General features: G+C 38.9%; 1 protein-coding gene across 1 annotated transcript in view; it reads right to left on the bottom strand.

Annotated features, from left to right (window-relative positions):
• The window catches only part of Pofut3 (protein O-fucosyltransferase 3), a 101,079-nt gene that overhangs the window by 70,718 nt on the left and 5,372 nt on the right, over window positions 1-24,989 (bottom strand). The window contains exons 2-3 of the mRNA XM_026409453.2: window positions 21,547-21,898; window positions 15,785-16,079 (exon numbers count right to left, since the gene is read on the bottom strand). Of these exons, the coding sequence (XP_026265238.2) occupies window positions 15,785-16,079; window positions 21,547-21,627 (376 nt within the window). The 5' untranslated portion in view covers window positions 21,628-21,898. The remainder of the gene's footprint in view (window positions 1-15,784; window positions 16,080-21,546; window positions 21,899-24,989) is intronic.

Raw genomic sequence — 24,989 nt, forward strand, 5'->3', positions numbered from 1 at the left:
AGTCAGGAAGCAGACAGGGAGGAAGAGGCAAATAAGTTCCAAGACACATGTTTCACACGGCTGCTCCAGAGACCTCTCACAGAGTTGTCTTATGGTGAAATGTACCATCTTGTACTTCCTTTTCTTCCTTCCAACCGCCACCTCCCTTTTCTCTCACTCTTGCTCCCTGGAACTGTCTCCCCAATAAGTTATAGCTCTAGAGAACCCGGACTAAGACAAAGAGTCAGCTAAAGAATTAGCCACAGAAGCAAGAGATTCAGTTGCCAGTGAAACAAACATTATGCACTTTCAAAAGACTCCTACTTGGGCCTGGGGTTGTGGCTCAGTGGTAGAGCACTTGCCTAGTATATGTGAGGCACTGGGTTCGATTCTCAGCACTGCAAGTAAATAAATAAAGTAAAGGTCCATTGACAACTAAAAAATACTTTTTAAAAAAAGACTCCTACTGCTGGGCACAGTGGCCCATGCCTTTAATCCCAGTGGTTAGGGAGGCTGAGGTAGGGAGAATTGCAAGTTCAAAGCCAGCCTCAGCAAAAGTGAAGTACTAAGCAATTCAGTGAGACAGACCCTTTCTCTAAATAAAATAAAAAAATAGAGTCTGTCTCTAAATAAAATTTAAAAACAGAGTTGTGGATGTGTCTCAGTGATTAAGTGCCTCTGAGTTTAATTTTCAGTACCCCCACTACTAGGGAAAAAACATACATTTGTACAATTAAAGTAACAATTTTAAAAACATGCATAAATGACTCTGGATGCTTGTCTTCTAGAGGTACTGGTTAAAATGCCAATCAGTAAATGAAGTAGTCTAAAGAATTTGTATTTACATTTTTAGATGCTAAAATCTTGGGGTAGTAAAATCAGCTGCACATTTAGATTTTAATCACTGGTCCTCACATACAACTAAAATATGTAGTTACCAATGATTTGGATGTAAAATTAAAGTACCCATACTCAGGAAAGTAAAATATGAAGATCTCAATAACATTAAGGATTAAATATTTATATGCCTATGAAAGCAAAATATTTAATGATCAATAGTTTACTGATTTTTTTCACCTGTCAGGAAGGAAATGAATAACTCAATTTATATTTCTTATGCATCATAGTTGCGGTAAGTTGATAAGATGAGGTCAAACAGAGTGTCTGAGAGGCCATGAGTTAAACGAAGAAGCTGAGTTAATTTTTCTCTTTGGCCCCACATATACATAGAGATACTGTTAAGCCATAAGCAAGACACCCATTCTGTCTTCGGACACATCTCAACTCTACCCATCTCTTTCTTTCTTCCCTGCCTCCCACCCTCGTCCAGGGCACCACCACTTCCACTTATTTTACACTTTTACATTCCAATCCATTCTCCAGAAAAGCCAGAGGGAGTGTTAAAAACATAAATCAGAACCAAACAAAATCAGATCATACCACCCTGCTTAAAACCTTCTGATATTTTCCTCTAGCTCTTAGCTTATATCAAACTTGTTAGGGCTGGAGGGATAGTTCAGTAGTGGAGCACTTGCTGGGCATCATAATGCCCTGGGTTCAACCCCAATACCACACACACAAAAATAAATAAACAAATAAAAAGAACCAAAATGTGTGTGTGTTATACTTCTCAAACCTCAAGGGTTAGTCCTCAGAGAGGTTTCCCTGGCAGCTCAGCCTAAAGTCAAAATACCTGTGTCTATCTGGTCACATCCTATTTATGAATTTCATAAACTCCATAAGGCAGAGCCTTTTAGTTTTATAACCCCAGTGCCTCCACAAGGATAGACGTACAATAAATGTCTCTTAGATATCAGGTGTGTAAAGAAATAAAGAAGAGACCTCAACGTGACCCACAGATACACCCTGACATACTCTCAAATTCTCCCAAATCATGACAATTATAGCATACTGCTTCCTCAAATGAATAAAATTATGTAGACTAATTCACCTGGATCCAAACCATCAAGTTAGCTGTTTTAATGGATTAAAGATCAGAACATTGCACTATCTTTTGTCTAATAACCACTATTAATTAAGACACTAGATCTTTGCGCTTATTTCTATGATCAGCACTGCAGTTGACTTTCAACAGAGGAATGATTTTTTTCACTAATAAACAGAGTTTTTAACATTTGAGGGGAGTTTCAGCAAATGCAACAAGTATATAAAGCAGGCCAGGTGAGAAACAGACCTGGCTGATCTCACCCAACAGCAGTTGACTCTCCTTAGCATCCCCATCTTGCAAAGGCCAAGCAACCCAAATCTGTGCCACAGAACAGTCTAGACAAGTGAATCAACCGTGAATGTAAAAATTTATGGGAACAAAGTCCTGCCATCCTTACTCTTTGGTCTAATTTGTTTTGTTCTAGTTTTCATTAGCAAAGAGAAACACATCGACTAAAGCTGCATAGCTACATTCTGTATGTCTATGAGATATGTCATCTGGTCTGAAGAATGGAGCTGCCAGATTGTCTCGGAGGATTTCTGGGTATCAGAGAATCTGCCTGGACCTGGATCCGTGCCAGCATTTCCATTGGCCCAAACTGCTGAAACCGCAGTCCTGAAATCTGTCCACTGCCTCCTGCTGCCAGATGGAAGGGAAGTGCCTGAATGAGAACTCATCACTTCTCTGCCTCCTTTCCAATGTTGAACGTCAACCTGAGAAATGAAGTCGGACCTCCAGCCACTTTTGCTCTTTCTTTCATCCTTTTATTTCCACATGCCAGAACAGAGAGGGTTTAAAAAAGAAGGGAGATGCTAAGTCAGGGAAAAGGCCAAGAGAAGCCCTACTCAAACTGAACAACCCTTAAAACTAAATATTATGAGGCTCAGTAAAGCCCTTGCCCTTACATCAAACTAAATGGGGCAAACCTCTGTTGATTTATTTTTTTAACTGGAAAGACTGGAAATAAAGTTATATTATAGCCAATATACTCATTATTGGAAATAAATGAGTATATTGGCTATAAGAAATAATAACTTCTTTAAGTAATCTATACTTTTCCATAAAGATATAAAGCAAAAGAGCCTAGAAGTCATACAGTTTATTAACAATTTTTTATATTTTGTGCTTACCTACCTCTTAAGACAAAATGTCTTTGTTAATTAAGTTTTTATTTATGTCAAATGAAGTCACATGGATTTTTCTTTATTTTTTGTAGTTGGAGATGGACAGCATGACTTTATTTTATTCATTTTTAAGTGGTGTTAAGGATTGAACCCAGTGCCTCACACGTGCTAGGCAAGCACTCTCCTTTGAGCTTCAGCCCCAGACCCACACAGAGCTTTTTAAGTGAAATACCACACATAGTTTTATCAGGAGATCACATAAAACATGCCACCCCCCATTTCCATAGGACAGATGATGCTCTAATTCTTTCAGATGTTTCTTCTGTACTTATGCTTCAAAAATATCTGAATAACATGCTATTTCTTAGTCTCTCAGTTTTAGGTAACACCTATTTTCTTGCTGTTGTGGAAGACGTAGGTTTTAACTGTCCCATATCACTCTGTGCCCCACACATTTGTCCTTCACTTTATTCATTTTTTATTAAATCTGTATCCAGGGTTTTCATTATTAAAAGTATAAATACTATTTACTACCAAGTTAAACCAGCACGTTACAATTACATTTTCTTCTGGAAAATTTATTTTAACAGTGTAACTCAATGATATAGCACATGTTTAGCATGAATGAGGTCCTAGTTCCAGCTCTGGCACCAAAAGAAAAAAAGAGAGAGAGAAAAATCAATCTCTCACATGGACAAACTGACATATTTCTGACAGCATGAAACTTCAAAAGCAGAGATTCTGAAGGAGTCAGTTTGGAATGGGGCCCAGGAAATTAAGTTGTTTCTTTGTTTTTGTTTGTTACCTGTGTTTCCTGACACACGACTAAACCAGTCAGGGTCACTCCAGGAGAACTGGGATGGCATTTAATAATCACACAAAGACAGAGAAATACCTTTTCTTTGGATTCTGTGACGACCCCTCTGACCCAGCTCCCACAAAGGAGTCAAAGCAGGTAAGAAAGAGAGGGAGCATACCTCGAGCTCGGTTTTATTGAGGGAGGCTGTTCAAAAGAACATTCTGTCCATATAAGGCAGGGGGGGATGTTACAAAGGGTAGTCCACTCCCCCTGGGTAATGCCCACTCCCAAAGCTGTGCTCGTCTGCTGAGCAGAAATGGGGATCCACCTGCCTCTGGGTTGGGGAATCCTCCACATTTCCATCATTCAAAGTTAGGGGGCGCTCAGCTCCTATGTGGCAGCTAACACCTGGGATTGAACCCAGGGGCATTTTACCACTGAGCTACATTACTAGTCCTTTTTATTACTTTAATATTGAGACAAGGTCTCATTAAATTACTGAGGGTGGTCTTGAACTCACGATCCTCCTGCCTCAGCCTCCTGAATCTCTGAGATTACAGATGTGCACCACTGTACCCAACTGTTTCTTTGTTTTAAAACTACACCCCTAGGTGAGCTAGGTTTGGGAACCACTCATTTACAGTGAAATGAGAACCCTGATAAACTCTTTGAGATTTAGAAATTGAAATGACAGAGGATTTGGGTTCAGTTCTCTACCACTCTAGTATCACCTGCAGAATCTTTCTAGAGACAAAAATTAATTTGGCACAAGTTCAAGGAATAATTCATGCTTTATGTTACATGAACAAGCAACAAAACTCAACACAACTATTCCAAGAACCAAAGTCTGGGCCACTGTTTGCATTTCTTTACTTTCCCATCTTAATACCTGAATGAGTACTGTGTTTACACCTGGTTCGTGTTGGGCATTAAGATTATAAGCCCCAGTTCCCATGTCAGCCTTTCCCTCATGGTGTTGCTCTTGGATGACACATTTTCACCTAGTAAAAATGATGATCATATCCAGCTGATGGAATATGGGCTGCAATACCAGTCCAACAGAGGCCAAGCTAAACTGCTGTGGCACAATGCCAAGTAAGTGTGTGGCATCCATGCTGTGGATCCAGATCCCAAGGCAGACAAAGTATATTTTCTTTTTCCTCCTCTAAGACTTCAGCAAGTCTATTCAGATCTTCTTGGGTCTTTATTTTGTCAGCTTAATCATGAATAAACAGGTTTGGTGCTAAAGAGGTCAGATTGACTGTTCATTAAATGATTGATAGATATTTTCTTTTTTTTAAGAGAGAGAGAGAATTTTTAATATTTATTTATTTATTTTTTAGTTTTTCATTGGACACAACATCTTTGTTTGTATGTGGTGCTGAGGATCGAACCTGGGCCGCTTGCATGCCAGGCGAGCGCGCTACAGCTTGAGCCACATCCCCAGCCCAGGTATTTTCATTTTGTTTTGTTCTTGCACTACTGGGGATTGAATCCAGGGCTTCTCAAATGCTAGGCAAATGCTCTACCACTGAGCTACATTCCCAGTCCTTTTTATTTCTTATTTTGAGACAGGGTCTCACCAAGTTGCCTAGGCTGGCCTGGAACTTGCTATGCTCCTGCCTACAGAGTAGCTGGGATTATAGGTATGCATCAACCATGCTCAGTTAATGACAGAGGATTTTTGTGCTTTTAAAAAAAAAAAAAAAAGATATAAGCCCAGAGAGACAAAAGAGGGTAACTAACTACACATGACCTCTATAAAAAGCACAGTGATAAGATTCACTGTCTTGCCAGATACAAGAAGGATAAATCTAAAACACACAGTGGGGAAGGTCAACAAACAACCTAGTTTACCCAAACAGCCCCAACCAGCATTCAACAATCTGAAAACATTAGCTGTGTCCAAAAGTAAAGGTGACGATGAGACTCAGTGCAAAGGATTTGTAAATGCTAACTTAACAGACAACTATATTCTGTGAACGTAAGCGACACTGACTTCTCCAACCTGACCTGTAAGCAGCAAAAGAAAAGGTCTTGGGCTGCAGGTTCAGGAAGAAGTGCTGAAAAAAGAATTAAGTGATCGTTTACAGATGAGGTATTGAGAAGTTCAGTTGTCTTTCCTCACTCAGCTCCCAGAGGGATGGCATCTCCATATTACTCTCCATGTTAAAAATTCAAAGAATTCTCACTGGAGAATGTGACCAAACCAAGAGAACACCCCCAAAATACTTACATAAGATAGTAAAAATAATATAATGATAAGCTTCCTTTCCTAGCTGAGGTGTGAATGTTTGAAAGAACATTCTATTGATATAAGGCAGAGGGGTAATGCCTTATGAGTTATAATATTGTGTTATAATATTATTGAGTTATACTAATGCAAGCATTGAGTTCCAATAATGTAAGTTCTAAATAATCAACAAACTAAAATCCTCATCTTCCTTCTTGGGAGGCTGACAGACAATGCCTAAAACAGAAAGTCATGAGATTACCAAAAAATGACAACAGAAGCTTGTTACTTAGAAAATAACTAGAACTGAAAATGATTGCTTCTAGCAACTGGAAAAATGGGGGCAGATTCATCTGTTTGCTGGAAATAAGCCTTATTCCCAGACATACACTCAACTTCATATGTGAATAAATGTAGCAAAATATAATTTAAATAAAGCAGAGTTTTCGTCATAGGGTCTGATGAATTCCTGTGTGATGAATGCCAGGCACAACACAGATAAGTAATGGAACATCTCAAAAACCCAACAAAGATAAAATTTGAAATGTTCCCATTTCCTCCTCAACTGTATGTGAGGATCAGGCCAGGGCCACTTATCCACTCACTCATTGACTAATGTTGTCTAAGCCTGCTCCGTGCCAGGCACGGTTCTCAGCAATAGAGCTACTACAATGGACCCAAGGCTCTGTTCAAACTAGTCAGCAAATGAGTAAGAGAACTTCAGGAGGTGAAAGAAACAAAAAAATAAAGCAAGGCAAGCATTTCTGCCATCAGAGAGTACTGAAGAAATAGAGTACTATTCTAGAAAAAAGGTGAGGAAAGTGGCTAGTGTAAAGGAGCAAGCCAGGAAGCACATACCAGGTGCAGGAAGACAATGGCAGTTTGAGAGACACCGCAGAGCAGTGGAGGGAGGGGTGAGCAAAGGAGGAAGACCTAGGAGGAAACTCATGGGATGGGGGGAAGGAGGACAATCAGCCGAGTTTCACAGGCCACAGGGAAGACCTGGAATTTTAATGAGATGGGAAGTCACTGGAGGAGTCTAAACAGAGCTTCATGAGAGCATTAGTTTATATGACATCTCAAGACCCAGTAGAGGTAATCATGTTAAATAAAACAAATCACCATCATTTGTGTAAGTTAAAATGGAATGTCTATGGGCTGGGGCTGTAGCTCAGTGGTAGAGCGCTTGCCTAGCATGTGTGAGGCACTGGGTTCAATCCTCAGCACCACATAAAAATAAATAAAATAAAGTCACTGTGTCCATCTACAACAACAACAAAATTTTAATGGAACATCTGTTTAACAGAAAATGTTTGATTATAACAAATAAATTAAATCTATCACTCACTTATGACCTTCTTTTCCATGTTCAGCTTGGTTACTGACCAACATTCCAATTAAGCCCATTTCTTTACCATCTCCCAAATAAGACACAATAAATCTAGCATGTTATTGACAATTATCTACTATCTGCATTTAATAGTGCACAGAGCCTGAGATAAAATTAACCTCTGGAGAGACAAATGAGTGTATGCAATGGATGAGATCAGCAGAAATCTCTGACCTCGAGAATGGTTCTTAGATACGTCTTTGGAGACACCCACGAAGGAAGTCAGCATAAGGAATCTACCACAGTTGGTACTGTGTCAACAGTCATAGAATTATGGTAATGTATCTGCTTATTTTCCATGCCACTCCTCCATAGGAGGGGCCTGGCAAGTGATAACTCTCAACAGAGACACAGAAAACTGGATGTCAGTATGAACCAAGAAGACAAATATCAAGGTTCCAAGGCCAATATGAGACAGAAACTCCAACTTGCCTCCACCCACAGAATTTATAGAAAGGACAAAGGAGAACCTATTCCATGGTTCACAGATTCCTCAACGAGGTCAAGAATGTAGAAAGGGTGGGAGAAAAGAGTCTGCAGGGAGACCAGGGAGTTTCCATGGAAAGTGCTTTTGCTCTGCCCTGAATCCCTGGTTTCAAAGGGGCTACCTAGAGAACTGTGCTGGGTAGAGTGCCTACATGTCTGAGGCAGCTCAGGAATACTGCAGGCTGAGGTCCAGCTCCCTTGGCCCATCTTCCCAGGAGAGTGGAGGAGAGCTGCTGAGCTACCAAAGCTGGTGGGGGTGACAGGTAGGTGAGCACATCTCACAGGTACATGTCGGGGGGGTCTTGGTCCTCCTAATAATTTCTGAGAGAGGCAAGGAGACCTCCAGAGAAGAAAAGCTGGGTGTGTTCTGTAGGATGCCAGTAGCAGGGAGGGTTTCCCATGTGACTACCCAGAGCAGAAATGCAGCTTTCTGGAAAGGAAAACTATAAAAGCTAGAAGTCCAACAAAGAAACTCCAAGGACTAGGAAAATGATCCAGAATGGGAAAAGTGCACTCTTATCATCTGCCAGGCCCTCCTGAGGATACCAGCTTTAACCACCTGGTAGATTTAGAGGACATGAAGCTACCTATCCAGGTAAGGAAGGCCCCATTCTCCCCACCTCTCCTCACTGCAACTCTGGCTGGCTCCACCAAGCAGCTGCTGAGGGAGAAAGAAGAGCATCAAGGAGTGAACACAGAGCAAAAAGTCCACAGCAGGATTCCAGTATGACAGGGATCTGAGCTGGGAAATGCAAGAAGATACAATGAGGCCTGCTTGAAGCTTGGATTCTACATGGGACTGAATATTACATTTACTAAATTTGAAACTGTGCTTGCAATTTAAAGTGATCATAATATTGTCATTCCTAAGAGGGAAAACAAAAGCAGGAGATCAGCTAGAGTTGGAAATTAATTCTAGAGCGATGAATTAACTTCCTTAATAAGGTTTTAAAGGGACAAAATTAAAAACACAAAGAATGTGGGTTGATCTTATTGCACGCATCATGTTTGCTAATAATACCGGCCAGGAAAAAAAAAAAAACAAATAAAATGTCTAAAAGGGAAATGAGTAAACTAAAGAGTCAATGCTTGCATGAAACCTAGATGAGAGAGACATAAATAGCAACAGAATCCACTGTTTAACATTTACAAAGGAGAAAGATGCTGGTTGTGCTAGGTCTCTGCAGCTATGATAAAATACCTGAGATAAAGCAATCTAGAGGGAGGAAAGATTTGGTTTGGCTTATTTATTTCAGAGGTTTCAGTCTAAGTCACTTGGGCCCACCATTTTGGACCTGTGGCAAGACAGAACATCACAGCAGGAACATGTAGTGGAGTAAAACTGATCACCACTTGTTGATCAGGAGGCAAACAGGGGCTGGAGTTCCAATATCCCCTTCAAGGATATCCCTTCAATGATCTAACTTAATTCCACTATACTCCACCTTCTAAAGGTTCCATTACCTCCCAATAATACCACTGGATAGGGACTTCAACACATGAGCTTTTAGGGGACACAAGTTCCACAACACTGGTTCTGATACACATGCTCAGGGCCTGTGCTGTAATGGTGTGGTAAAATATGAATAGCTAGAGCAAGAGTTATAGAATCAGATGTTCAGATTTGGATACATGTTCAGACATTTACCATCCATCTGACCTTATGCAAGTCACTGACATTCTCTGTAAATCACTTACCTCTCTCTAAAATGGTAATCATACCTAGGGTAACATATTGTGTTGTGGACATTTTAAATAAGAGAATACATGGAGAGTGTTTCCTTATGCCTAGCACAGAGGACGTACTGATTAATGACAGTGAGGAGGGTTCCCACTACTCTGAGGGACAGAGGAAGCTAAGCAGGCTTTCTCACGTTATAGACGATCTATCCCTCAAGGCTTTGTTGACTGTAATTCCAAGATTGCTAAGCAACCTAATGATTCTAATTCCATTTTCAAGCTAACTTGATCATGGGGAGTAAATACCTGGAACAATGAACATCAGGAATCCTGTGACCAATAAATCAGCTTTTTTTTTTAAATTGATTTTTTTTCAGCTTTTCTTATAAACATGAATCTCCTATTCAAATCAACACCATTCAGGGGCTGAGGTTGTAGCTCAGTGGTAGCGTGCTCACCTAGCACGTGTGAGGCCCTGGGTTCGATCCTCAGCACCATATAAAAATAAATAAATAAAGTACACGTATTCTGTCCAACTACAACTAAAAAATAAATATTAAAAAAAATCAATACCATTCAGTTCACTAAGGTCTCACAGATTCTTGGTGAACTAAAAAAACTGACTAGACATAGAGGGATGAAGATTCTGCCAGAGGACTGACCCTTGAGAGGCCCTATATGAACAGCTGGGCTCTCCTCCTACCTCCCTCTCTTTAATTATACATGATGACACCATGACACTGAGAAATCCCAAAGAATCCTCTGAAACAAAGAAAGCCTCCTACTACATTTGCTATTTTTTGTTCTAAATGAATCTCATAACTCTCCAAAAACTAGAAATGCATATCTAGTATAGATACGACACTACCATTCAGGGGAACTTTACGACCAAAACACCGTGTTCACTGACACGCCCTTATCACCTGTCACTCTCATGCTGATCTCTGTTGACTTGCTGGTGACATTTCATGACTGAATCCACTCTCCCCTCTTATATCCACAACCTCTTTTATAAACCCTTCCTCACAACTCATGTCCTTCAGAAGTCTTCCCCAACACTACGAGCCCTTTCTGGTTGAGGGTGTAGCTCAGTGGTAGGCAGATGACATGCTTTATATGCACGAGGCTCTGATTTCTATATCCAATATCCCCATTCCCAGCCCCAGCCCCCAAAAAACTAATTTATTCACTTGTGACCACTTAATTTTTCTTTCGAGCAACTGTCAAGCAGCTAAATCCTTGCATTTCTCAAATGGCTCAAAGAAGACCCAATCCTTGATATATTTCACCAATTAAGTTCTTTATTGCCACCAGTAAATAAATCATCTTAAGGAAGAAGAAAGACAAACTCGGTTACAAAGGTAACAAACAAAAGATGTTCTGGTTGACAGAAGCTTTGCGATCACATAATCCTTGGAGTTTCCTTTTCTCTTAATTAGGTCAGCTTTTAATACCATAATCATTCTTTCTGCCTTTTCCTTTTCAATCCTGCTGCACCAGAGTCCCACTGCAGTTTAAGTGACCTACTTAATAAAAAGTTTGGAGTCCTCAGACAGAAAACTGGGTTGGTTCCTCTACTGCCAACTGCTATGCAATCTTGGCACATTCCCGAGCCTCTCAGAGCTGCAGTCTTCTTTTCTTTACAGAGAAGAGGTTAGATTCCTTTATGGCTGTAAGTATCTATGAATATTTTCTGAGACCCTATTCCACACAAAGCACTGTGCTTGAAATTAGGGTGGGAAGAGGTATAAGTATAAATCGATGTTGCTCCATCATCTCTTAGGGAAGAGAAGGCCCATACAGTACAAAACCAAATGCCACAGTTACTTTGTTTATCATCCCCATTCCTGATTCTCTATTCCATGATTGGAATTGTGCATGGCATATAGATGTTCAACTCAATGACATACACACCTTATGGGTGTTTAGAGAAGACAGGCTTCCATCTTAAGTCAAGAATGGTTCAAAGATTTCTAAAAGGTTGTTCAACTTTCACTCCTCCCCAACATTATCTTCTAATTGGAACCAAAATCATAAGCCAGTGTTCAAGTTTCTCCATGCTCTGGTTTCAATATATCCTTCAATCCTTTTCTTTTCCTTATATAGAACTATGCTGAAGCCAACCTCCTTGTTATACCTCAGCTCCTACTCTTCACTCCTTCCTCCATGCCCCATTTATGCTGTTCTTCGTAATGAAATGTCTTCCAATCCTAACATGGTCCAATTCCATTATCTCTCAGGGTAATTTCAAATTTCTCCATATCTGTATGGAGGGGTGTGTGTGTGTGTGTGTGTGTGAGAGAGAGAGAGAGAGAGAGAGAGAGAGAGAGAGAGAGAGAGAGAATAGATCATTTTTTAAATTTTGGTGCTGGAGATTAAACCCAGGCCCTCATGCATGCTCTACACAGAGATACACCCTCAATCCCTCTCCTAGTTTATGAAAGAGACCTTAGAAAGCGTTTCTTAATCCCTCCAATCATGTGCTCCCTCCTACCTCTGAAACCCCAAAAGATTTGTCGACATTTCTCTTGTGGTACATATAACGACTAACTCTGCAGTACATCTGGGCCATATCTTTGCCTCAAGAGAATAATCTTTAACATCAAAAATTATATTATCCACCTGCTTTGCCAAACAAATAAAGAATAGTCACTAGATTAGTCTGACAGGACAAATATAAAAGGACACTTTAGGATATAGAAAGTGGATAAACAATGGTACCAAGTTAGGAACATTTGTAACTTATGACTAAAATGGTGACTACTATCCCACTCTCAATAACCTCAAAAAATAAATAAATATATATATATGTATATAAACAAATTTAACCAAGGTTGTAAAGAAAGCCCTCTACAATGAAAACTATAGAATGCTGAAGAAAGAAATTGAAGACCTTGGAAGATGGAAAACCTCCTATGTTCTTGTATAGGTAGCATTAATATCATCAAAATGATCATACCAAAAGCAACATAGAGATTCAATACAATCCTCATCAAAACACCAATGACATTCTCCACAGAACTAGCAAAAACAGTCCTACAATTCATTTGGAAGAATAAAAGGCCCAGAATAGCCAAAGCAGTCCTTGGCAAGAAGAGCAATGTTGGAGGTATCACAACACTGGACTTCAAATTATACTTCAGAGCTGCAGTAACAAAAACAGCATGGTATTAGCACTAAAACAGATATGAAGGCCAAGAGAATAGAAAAGAAGATACAAAGACAAATCCATATAGATACAGGTATCTGACACTTAGCAAAGGTACTAAAAACATACATTGGAGAAGAGATAGCCTTTTGAACCAGTGGTGCTGGGGAAACTGAAGAAGAAGAATGAAACTTGACCTCTATTTCTCATCCTGCACAAAACTCAACTCAAAGTGGATCAAAGACCTGGGAATTAGTCCAAAAAACTCTGCAACATTGATGAAAGTGTAGTCCCAACACTCCAACTACGGCACAGACACTGACTTCTTAACAAGACTTCTAAAGTGCCCAGAAATAAAACTTAGAAAAAATAGTGGGATGGGATCAAATTAAAAAGCTTCTGCACAGCAATGCCTAGAGCAAACAGAATGGGAGCGGAGCAGATCTTTGCCACTGACTCCTCAGACGGGTATAATATCTAGCATGTTTAAAAAAACTACAAAAGCTTAAAATAAAAAAAAAAAAACAGCAATTATTAAATGGGCAAAAGAACTAAACATATACTTCTCAAAAGAAAAAATACAAATGGCCAACAAATATATGAAAAATGTTCAATATCTCTAGTAATCAGGGAAATGCAAATCAAAAGTACACTGAAGGGCTGGGAATATAGCGCAGTTGGTAGAGTGCTGGCCTCAAATGCGCAAGGCCCTAGGTTCAATCAATTTTTTGGTACCACCAAAACAAGTATATTGAGATTTCATCTCACTCCAATCAGAATGGCAATTATCAAGAATACAAATAATAACACATGCTGGTGAGGATGTGGGAGAAAAGCTACACTTATATATTGTTGGTGGGACTGCAAATTAGTACAACCACCCTAGAAACCAGTCTGGGGATTCTTCAAAAAACCTAGGAATGGAACTACCATATGACCCAGCTATCCCACTTCTTGCTATATATCATAAAGATATAAAATCAGCATACTACAGTGATACAGTCACATCAATGTTTATAATAGCACAATTCACATTAGCCAAGTTATGAAACCAGCCTAGATGCCTGTCAACAGAAGAATGGATGAACAAAATGTGGTATATAGATGCACAATGGAGTTTTACTCAGTCATAAAAAAGAACAAATAAACTGGAGAACATCGTGCTAAGTGAAATAAGCCTATCCCCCAAACCCAAAGGCTGAATGTTCTCTCTGATATGTGGATATTAACAAAAAATAAGGGAGGTAGGGAGAAAAAAATAGAAGTTCACTGCATTAGGCAAAGGGGAATGAAGGAAAGGGAGGGGAGTGGGAATAGGAGAGACAGTAGAATGACTTGGACATAACTCTCCTATGTTCCTATATGAATAAATGACCAGTGTAACTCCACATCATGTACAACCACAAGAATGGGATCCTAATTAGAATGAATTGTACTCCATGTATGTATAATATGTCAAAATACATTCTACTGTCATGTATATCTGAAAAGAACAAATTTTCAAAAAGTGAAAAAAATAAGCTAGACACTGAAAGTCAAGGGTCAATTGTTTTTCTCATATGTGGAAGCTGGAAAAAGACGGGAGGTAAGAGGTTTCATGAAAATAGAAGAGAGATCAGGAGTAGATCAGTGGGATTGAGGGAGAAGGAAGAAGGATGTGAAAAAGAAAGACCAGTTAAATAAATAGAAGAAAGATCAGTAGAATCCTAGAAAGGGAGCAGGCAGAGGGAGGAAGAGAAGGAAAGGTGAAGTACTAGGGACTGACTTGGACAAATTAAATTCCATGTCTGTATAATTATGCCAGAAATAACCTCAAAATTATATATAACTGTAATGAACTAATAAAAAATCAAAATAACTAAAAAGGGCAAGGAGTATAGATCAGTGGTAGAATGCTCTTGGGTTCTATACCCAGAATTACAAAAAAAAAAAAAAAAGGTGGATAAAATTATTACCTCCAGGCTATGTGTCTGACATATATCTCAAACATAAATAAATTTTGTTTAGATCTGGGTTTCATCTCCAGAATAATTATTATGTACATACAAATATTCCAAAATCCAAGAAAATACAAAATCTGAAACACTTCAGATAAGAGATACTTAGGCTGTACTTGGAATTTCTCTGGAAATTTTCATTTCCCTGAATGCTTACCTATAACAGAATACTGCTCTGTAGCCCTGACCAACCAGTGGGGCATACCTACCACCTAGTTTCTAATGAACCCATTTTCTGTTTTATTTAAGCCGTTGTTAGGCAGAACACTGAGAATAACAGTTCTACCTTTCCAGAGCCAGCAGCAGACACACACACACATATATATATATACATTCATACCCACTCTAAAACAGATTTCCTTTCATTGACTTCATAACTGAAGCAATTAGCTTCACATGCATTTAGCCAATTGGTCTCCCTGGCCCCACCTCTCATCACCAAGAAACTCTGCTGGTATCCTGCAAACTACATCTACTGGGGTTTGGTTGCCCTTCAATCCCAGCATGACAAATAACCAGCCTCAAGAACTCTTGAAAGGTGACACTGAATAATCTTTTTATTTTTATTTCTGATTAATCTGATGTCAAATAAACGAAGAACACGATTCTCGGCTTAAGTACAATTAAAAATCTGTCACTGTAATCAAAATCTGGCTTTCATCACAAGTGACATTTTGAAGTCATGTCAGTGTATATGCAATACCCAATCCCCTGATAACAAATGTAATACACACAAAACTTAACTGTGAAAAGGTGAGAAACAAAAAAATCTCTCTTCTCCTCCATAAATACCAACTAGTCTGGACAAACACTTCTTTGCTGATCAGATTTCCTTGATGTTTATATGTGCTAAATGCTCAGGCCTTCCACAGAGGAAACCAGGTGTACCCAAGTGTCTTCAAGGGGAACTCCACCCCCTCTTCCACAGGAAACATGCAGTAACTCAGTTTTGGAGTGAGGCAGCAGCAGGCAAAGGAAGAAAGACAGAAGCCCCACTTACCATAGAAGAGGAACGCTTTGGTCATGGGATGGTGCCAGTAAGTCCGGTTGATGGTGAAGAAACAGGCATCTGCTCCACACTGGCCCAGCCGTCCAGTTTCCCCGGTCAGTGGGGACCACCAGAGCATGATGGGGTAGCTGTCGATTTCCAGTTTTCTCTTCCTGATCAAGGACAGTGCGTCTTTCTGAAGGAATGGATTGAGATGTTCAGGCTCTTCCTCCAATTTTTTACGTCCATCTTGCAAATTGGAATTTTTAAACGTCTTCCTTTCAAATTTTCCTAGCTCAACCACGACCTAAGAATGAAGGCAATTATTACCAGAGTCACATGATTTAACTTTCAACAGCATATCTCACTTATCTTGATGATTTAGCCTCCTACTAGTTTTCTATTGTTGCTGTAACAAATTTGCATGAACTTAATAATTCAAAACAGCACACACTTATTATTACACAGTTCTGAAGGTCAGAAATTTGAAATGAGACTCACTGGGCTAAAATCAAGGGGCCAGTAGGCCTTGATTCTTTTTTGGAGATTGGGAGAATCAGTTTCTTGCCTTTTCTCTCTCTTGGAGGCAGCCCACAGTTCTGGACTCAAGGCCGCCTTCCTGCTTCTTCAAAGCCAGCAGCACTGCAGACTGTGGCTCTTTTGACAATATTTCTCCGTCTAACGAGAGCCAGGAAAGACTGTACTCTTAATGATTCATGTGATTACACTGGGCCTCCATGGATGATTCAGGATCATCTCCTGTTTTAGTTGATATCAAGCTGCCTTACCAGAACACCTGAGATTGAGTAATTTACAAAGAATTGAGATGTATTTCTTACAGTTCTGGAGGCTAGAAAGTACAAAGTCAAGGGGTCCCTGAGCAGGAAAGGAAGACACACTTATGCTTTGATCCGGAACCCACACCAGGGACAATTAACTGACTTCCACCATAAGGCACGCATCTGCCCTAATGACCTAATCACCTCTTAAAGTTCCCACCTCTCAATCCTGTTGCATTGAGGACCAAGTTCCCAATGTGTGAACTCTGAGAGATATTCACATCAAAGCATTTCCATATACCTCAAGGTATATCACATTAATCCCATATGCAAAGTATTTTTTGCCAGGTGAGTAACATATTCACAGGTTCCAAGCATATGGGGCATGAAAAGAGCCTCTAAAATAATAATTTTACTAAACACTTAGACCCATTTCCCTGCTATTTCATCAGCATATATAGCGTCTAGCACATTTAGTACCTTGAAAACTATAATAGGGTTTTTACCTGTCTACACTAATGATGACATTCCAGGGAAAAAGAGTTGTAAACTACCAGCGGATTACCTTTATTGCAATTAAAGAAGTCATAACATGAGAGTTACATTTTTAATAATACCTACTATTGCACTGACACCTTGAAGTATAACAGCAAAACTTCCTGGAATCTGCGTTATCAACACAGTAAACCATTAAGGACTGGATCTCCACTCCCTTCCACATAAAACCGAATTTTTACCTACATCAAGATAGTCTAAGTCAGAGTCACTGGACAGCCAGGCCATCAAAAACAGTAATCTGGAGGTGGTGAGATTGAAACTGAGGACCAATTGTTCTCCAAAATTTTTCACATTTTAAGATTTAATGCTAATATGGCCCTACAAAAATATTATCAAAAGGGTTATTTTACAGTAATTTAAACATCAATGATCAGGCTACCAAGCACATAAAGCAGTTAAAAGAAGGCACATTTACATTTTTCCTGCAGTCAGCCCTCTGTTTATGCAAGTTCCACATCTATAGAGTCAACCAACTGTGGATCAAAAATATTCAAAGAAAAATTTGCATCTGTACTGAACATGTATAGACTTTTTTTTCCCTTGAATTATTCCCTAAACAATAAAGCATAACAACCATTCACATAATTTTTACACTGTGTTGGGTATTATAAACAATCTGAGGTGACTAAAGTATACAGAAGAAAATGTATGAGTTATATACAAATAGCACACCATTTTAAATAAGGGATATGGGGATCTGCCAATTTTGGTATCCACAGAGGGTCCTGGAACCAATCTTCTGTGGAAACCATTGGATGACTACGTTAATTCCTCCACAGCCAGCCACAGAGGCATTTCCTGTGTGGCCATCAGGCCCCACCAGCCAAGGATGGTTTCTTTTTTATTTCCTTGTTACTCCTATCACGGGTCACTAATGCATGACGTGGAGTCTGCAAGTCTCTGGAAAGGGCCTATAAATTTCATTAGATTCTCAAAGGTATCTAAGGCCAACTAAAAGTAAGAATCACAAATTGAAAGTCAACCAACGAGCACTCCAAAAGGAGTAAGGAGTTCTATTAGCTTTTAAAAAATCATATGAGGGGCTGGGATTGTAGCTCAGTGGTAGAGCGCTTGCCTAGCATGTGTGAGGAATTGGGTTCAATCCTCAGCACCACATAAAAATGAATAAATAAAGGTATTGTGTCTATATACAACTAAAACTATTTTAAAAAATCATATGATACCAAAGTCCACATTAAAACAGCAAAACGATCCCTGAAAACTAAAGCCTAACCCTTGCCAATAGCTTTCTCAGCAATTTTGTAATCGAATAATGTAGCTCTTCCCCAGCAGCTTGATGGAACAGAATTGACTTATAACTCCACACTATCTTTTCATTTAACTTTCTTTTGCAAATGTACAACCAGTAACCTAAAAGAAAAAAACATGGCTTTTAAAAAGCCATGGGATAGGGCTAGGAATGTAGTTCAGCAGTAGTGCACTTACTTAGCATGTGCAAGAACATGGGTTCAATCCCCAGTATATGTGTATAAATATATATACATATATTTATATATTATTATTTGTATTATTATTTATGTATACATATGTACACACATGCACACACACATACACACACACACACACACACATATATATATATATATTTGTTTATAGTCAGGCCCAGATATCATTATCAGGTGATAGGAAATATGGGAGGACAGAAAAACATATTTAAAAAAGCTATAAGGATAAAAATCAGCCAGATCCATAATCTAGAACTCAAAAGGAAAGATAACCCAGTTTCTTCAACAAACCTGTGACATGGCATAAAATGTGGGATAAAAGAAATTTGCAAAAGAAAAACTACAAAGCACAAAACCTAAGATACACCAACCAAATGTAATATGTGAAATTTGTTTACTCCATATTCAAAACAATCTATTATTTTTAAACAAATTTTAAAAAATTGGGGGAGGGAATTTTAACATGCCTAGGATACAGAGGATATTAAGTAATTATTATTAATTTTATTCAATGAGAGAACAGTAATATGGATACATGAATGTTTGGGGGGGAGACAAGAAGGAAGACAAGCAAGTGTTTCCTCAAAGACAAGCAAGGAAGCAGTCAAGTGTTTCCTCTGTCCAGAATCCGAGTCTGGTTATAGAGTGTCTGCCAAAGCTTTCAAAATCTTTATCTCATTCTATGCTGATTAGGAGAAGTAGGATCTCGCAGAGTCAAAAAGCCCAAGGAACACCTATTTCCAGGGATTGAACTCAAGGGCACTCAACCACTGAGCCACGTCTCCAGCCCTATTTTTCATTTTATTTAGAGACAAGATCTCTCTGAGTTGCTTAGCACTTTGCCATTGCTGATGCTGGCTCTGAACTCGCAATCCTCCTATCTTAGCCTCCTGAGCTGTGATTACAAGCATGCGCCACCATCCCCAGCAATTATGTGAAATTTTTAAAAGTCCCTACCTTTTAATGATTAAAACCAACATATATCTAGGTGAAATACTATTATGTCTGAGATTTGCTTTAAAATATTTTAAATGCATTCATTTAGTTCTAAGCATCAAAAAGTAATATTCAAAAATTTACAAAATATAGTTAAACAAAAATGGATAACAATGTCTAAGATGAATGATTTCCTCCAAAGAATGACAATGTTTTAGTTTAACTGTAGGTAAACCTAACATTTTAGAGTTTAGATTATTATTAGTTAAATAATATAGTTTATATATCTGTAATGGGCTGAATTGTGTACCCAACCATTCATATATTGAAGTCCTAAGCCTCAGTACCATAGAATATGACTAATATTTGTATATAGAGAAGTATATTTGGATACAGACAAGTACAGAGGAAGGACAAATGAAGACCCCCTCCTTTAAGTCAATGTGGCAGACTAAGAAGAGACAACTCACCAATACTTTAGACTTGAATTCCCCAACCTCCAGAATTGTGAGAAAAGTAATTTCTCTTGTTGAAGCTAACCATCGTAAGGTACTTTATTATGACGTCCATGACATGACTGTGTTTGTTTATCCTTCCTTTACCCTGTTCATGTAGCAAAATATTTCATCTGCCTACTCTCCAAACCAATAAAAACAGGAATGGTTCTGAATACATAGGCATTTTATAAAAGTATCCCATGTGCCAGGAAAGACTGAGGAATAACCCAAACCATGCTATTAGTGGCAAAACCCAAACTGATGCAGACTAAGGTTTAGCTCCAGTATTCATACCATTTCTGATGCTCCGGAACTGAGAGAGGACATGAACATCAAAAATATGGTGGCAATTTATTCTGACACCAAAAGGAAAACTCTTACCTTAGGTACTCCTCATAACTGAGAAAAGAGCCACAATAAGATCAAAGCTCTCTTATAACTTTCTGTAGAAAGGAGCAGAAAAACCCAGCCCCTCCTACAGAGCAGTTCCTAGAGACAAGCAAAGAAGACAAGCAAGTGTTTCCTCAAAGACAAGCAAGGAAGCATTCAAGTGTTTCCTCTGTCCAGAATCCGAGTCTGGCTGTAGAGTGTCTGCCAAAGTGCTTTCAAAGTCTTTATCTCATTCTATGCTGATTAGGAGATGTAGGATCTCGCCGAGTCAAAAAGCCCAAGGAACACCTATTTCCATTGGTCCCATACCTGAAAGACTGACATCCACAGATAATCTGTCAAAGTCTCTTGAAGGCTCAAATGGACAGAATATATCTACACTGATAGCCATATTTTTACCATCACTGTACAATTTTTTATTTCAATTTTAAATCAGTGAATAGAGTTTAGAATAACTGTAGGAAATAAATCAAATATGTCAAGAAATTTATTAATGCAGTTGTCTGTATTCTGCACTTACTTTAAGACACAGAATATCTTTCATATACTCTTTATAGAATAGTCCTTGCTTCTTCAAGAATGCCATCTTTCAGAAGTGATCAGGACCTATCATCCCAGCTACCAAAAAATGTGGGGCAGGAGGATCACAAGCTTGAGGCCAAACTGGGCAATTTAGTGAGGGCCTGTCTCAAAGTAAAATAAAAAGAGCTGGGATACAGCTCAGTGGGAGAGCACTTCTAGCATGGGGGAGCCTCTAGGTTCAACCCCTAGTACCACACACACAAAAAAAGAAGAAGCCGATAGAAAACTTTGAGAAAGTTATTCAACTTCGACCCAATGAGACAGTCTGAACTTTGCCTAAAACCAGGACCATACAAGAGATCACACTCTGATCTCAATCTCCATGATTTTGTTTCTGCCTGACATTTCTGTTGGCTGTACCCATTCACTCAACCTCAACTCCACATGATTAAATTTAAAAAAAAAAAAAGTGTTTTTCCTGCCTTAGACAGTAGCAATCACCTGATCCTGAAAGATTAAGCAAAAAGTAACATACTTGGAATCCTGTGAGAACAGAGCTGGGGATATAGAGGAGATGGCAAAGGCTCAGTAATGAATGCACATTACACAACTCAAATTCCTGGTACCTGGAGTGTGACGAGCAGAAAGACAGTAGCTGTCATGCACAGGCAAGATGCCAAAACCTTCCTCCTCTGAATCCGCACCATGCTGCCCTGCCCTGGGTGACTGACAGAGGGCCAGCCCAGTTAACAGGTGTTCTCGCGGCAGCCCAGAGCCCGAGACAGCTTCACATGGAGGAACCATCTGGGTGCCAATTTCTTGCACTGCCATTCCTGCTGGGACCTGGTCTCCATGAAGGACTGAGATCTGAGGTTTTGAGTGAGCCTGGCTTGGCATCGAGAGCAAACAGCATGCAGTCTTCTTAAGCTATCATCAGAGCAGCTGGAGATTCTTCAGACCAGAAGACATCAAACAATTCTGTAACAGACAAATGGATAATCTTTTAGCCACAGTGCCCAAGATTTAATAATTGTAGTCTTACTGGTTTATCATGTACAAGCACTAATGTTTTAAACTAAAAGGAATCTTGGAGATCATGTAGTCCTAATACCTCATTCACAGACAGGGAAATGGAGACCAGAGTAGTGAAGTGGCTCACCTAAGGTCACCTAGCCCATTAGAACAGCATGTGAAGTCTACAATCAGGTCCCAAATCTAAAATTCTCTTTCACTTAATTTTCTCTGGCATAAGAGGACCGAATTCCAGAAGCCATTTATGTGAAGTTACTTCCTTATATTGAGGTTTCAAAGGAATAAAGAAGTAGAACAGAAAGTACCAGGACAAGAGGTTAGGAGTATAGCTCACTGGTAGAGCACTTGACTAGCCTACATGAGGCCCTGAGTTCAATCACTCTCTACCACTACAGAGTGGGGGAAAAAGGAAAGAAAGTACCAGGACTATGTACCCACTCTGGTTAAAAATTAGAAAAAAAAATATATATTGGTCAGGCTTCAATCAAAAATGAATAATAATTGACTAGGGTGTTGATCAGTGGTAAAGTGCTTGCCTGGCATGCAAGAGGTCCTGGGTTTAATCCCCAACACTGGACAAAGAAAATTTATAATGGATAATCATCAACTGCCCCAGTATACCCCAAGAAAACCAACTTCAGTGAAAACATAAAGAAACCTGATTATCAATTTATTTTGTTAATTCTTGTATGGCAAGTGTAATAAAACAGTATGCTGTTTGAGCAACATGACTCTGGGTTTCATCTATCTCAATGGATGATCTTTTTGAAAAGTTTTAAGAAGGAACTACATGGTTCCAAAAGATTGTCTCTTATTCCCAAGATTCCATGAGTTCCACGTCTTAGCAAATGGCCTTGTGCAGGGATCAGCTTGCAGAAGATGGGCAGTATTGCTTCACAGTGCTCCAAAGGCCTGACCCTAACTCAGAGCCACAGGTCTCTAGGAGAGAGTTAAAGATATGACTACAACTGTAAAAATGATACGGAACTCTGGTTAAAGACCTGGGTCTAAAAAAGTGAGCTCTTCTCTCATCTTGATTTACTTTTAAGCCCAGGATACTTTTCTTCCTCAATAACACAAAGACTCACTAAAAGTCCATTTTTCTTCTTTCATCCATGGGAATTCTCAAAATAGAGTAACTACGAAAACAGACTCTAGAGTCAGCCTGCAAGGATTCAAATCTCAACTCCCCAGCTGGCATAATGCAGGTGCACCATAAATTTAAATATTATTATGATTTTTATTAGATGGAAGTGAAGCTGAATTCTCAATGTCACTATCTCATCAGCTGGAACTTCTTAAGGAGATATGAACATGAAAAGGAGACTGCTCATGTTTATTGAACAACCTATTATGGGCAAGGCCTTTCCTAAGTATGTAGCATTTATAAGCCAAAAACAACTTCATGAAGTAGCAACTACTATCCTTAGTTTTGAAGGTGAGAATATTAAATTTGAAGGCAGCAAGGTAAATTGCTCAAGACAATAACTTCATAACTTTGATAAATACTACAACCAGAGAAGAGTCTGGCTTTTGAGTTCATGTGGTTTGGGGTTTTTTTTTTTGTTTGTTTGTTTGTTTTTTCTTTCTTTGTATTGTTTTGGTTTTTTTGTTTTGTTTTGTTTTGTTTTGTTTTGTTTTGTTTGTACTGGGGATTCAACCCAGAGGCACTTAACCACAACCCTTTTTATTTTTTAATTTTGAGATAGTGTTTCACTAAGCCACATGGGGCCTTCCTAAGTTGCTGAGGCTGGTCTCAAACTTGAGATCCTCCTGTCTCAGCCTCCTGAGTCACTGGGATTACAGGCCTTTGCCACTGTACATGACTCTTTTCTATTTTTTTAACCATTAATACTAGATAATTCCTACCAGATAATGCTAACATTACAGCTATCTACCTGAACCACAGGAGGGAAAAAACAAATAAACAAACAAAAAAAAAAAAACTACTTAGAATAGTTGTTGGCTAGTATATTAGAGAAAACAAAACAAAATCTACCAGGAACCTGTAAAGCTCCTTACCTTCTACTCAGTAGATGATAGTAGATATTAATTACATCAAATGTGAAGTTGGCTATTTGGGTTCTAATTCTGGTTCTATCACTTATACATAATATAATTTGGACAAGTTACTAAGCCTCAGTTTTTTAATAATAAACAATAAAAGTTAATTATCATTGTTTCTTTCCTTTGCATAACAGAAAAATTATCAAATTTTCTACTTAGGGGCTGGGGATGTGGCTCAAGCGGTAGCGCGCTCGCCTGGCATGCGTGCAGCCAGGGTTCGATCCTCAGCACCACATACAAAGAAAGATGTTGTGTCTGCCGAAAACTAAAAAATAAATATTAAAATTCTCTCTCTTTCTCTCTCTCTCTCTTAAAAAAAAAATTCTACTTAGATGCAAAAGCAATTTATTATAATTAATGCACCCAGATTAGAAAGTAAAACAATATTATAAGCTTAAAAGGGAATAAAATTATATCACTCTCAAAAGTTTTAGGTCTGTCAGTCCACTCAATCTTATAACCACTTTGTAAGCTAGACAAGGAGGTATTGTATTCCCAGTTCCAGCAAATAAGTAAACTGATCTTCAGCAAGTTTAAGTGATTTGCCTGGATCATAGGTTTTGTTTTTGTTTTTGTTTTTTGGTTTTTATTTTGTTTTGTTTTTAAGGCAGAAGTGGGTCTAGAAATCAGGTCACTTGATTCCAAGATTAATGGAAAGGAAAGATATGGGAAAAACAATGAAAGTTTGTCATGAATACAAAACAAGTCAGGGACAAAGGAAAACAAAGAATGGAGAGAGAACTTGAGGACAGATTTGGGAATGTTTTTACAGCTACCAGATAGCTCATGTCAGTTGTGGGGTCTTTATAAGGCTGTATAAAGAAAATTCTGCAATGGAAGAATTTAAGGCTACAAATTCCCTTGCATCTGGAAAATCTCAACTTAGGTTATACTCCTGAAGCTAGAGTAGTGAGATCTCAGGGACCAAGCAGTGGTTAAATACCCACCACTAAAGAACAGATCCCAGTAC

Source organism: Urocitellus parryii, chromosome 14 (assembly GCF_045843805.1).
Source record: "Urocitellus parryii isolate mUroPar1 chromosome 14, mUroPar1.hap1, whole genome shotgun sequence".
Taxonomy (NCBI): Eukaryota; Metazoa; Chordata; class Mammalia; order Rodentia; family Sciuridae; genus Urocitellus; species Urocitellus parryii.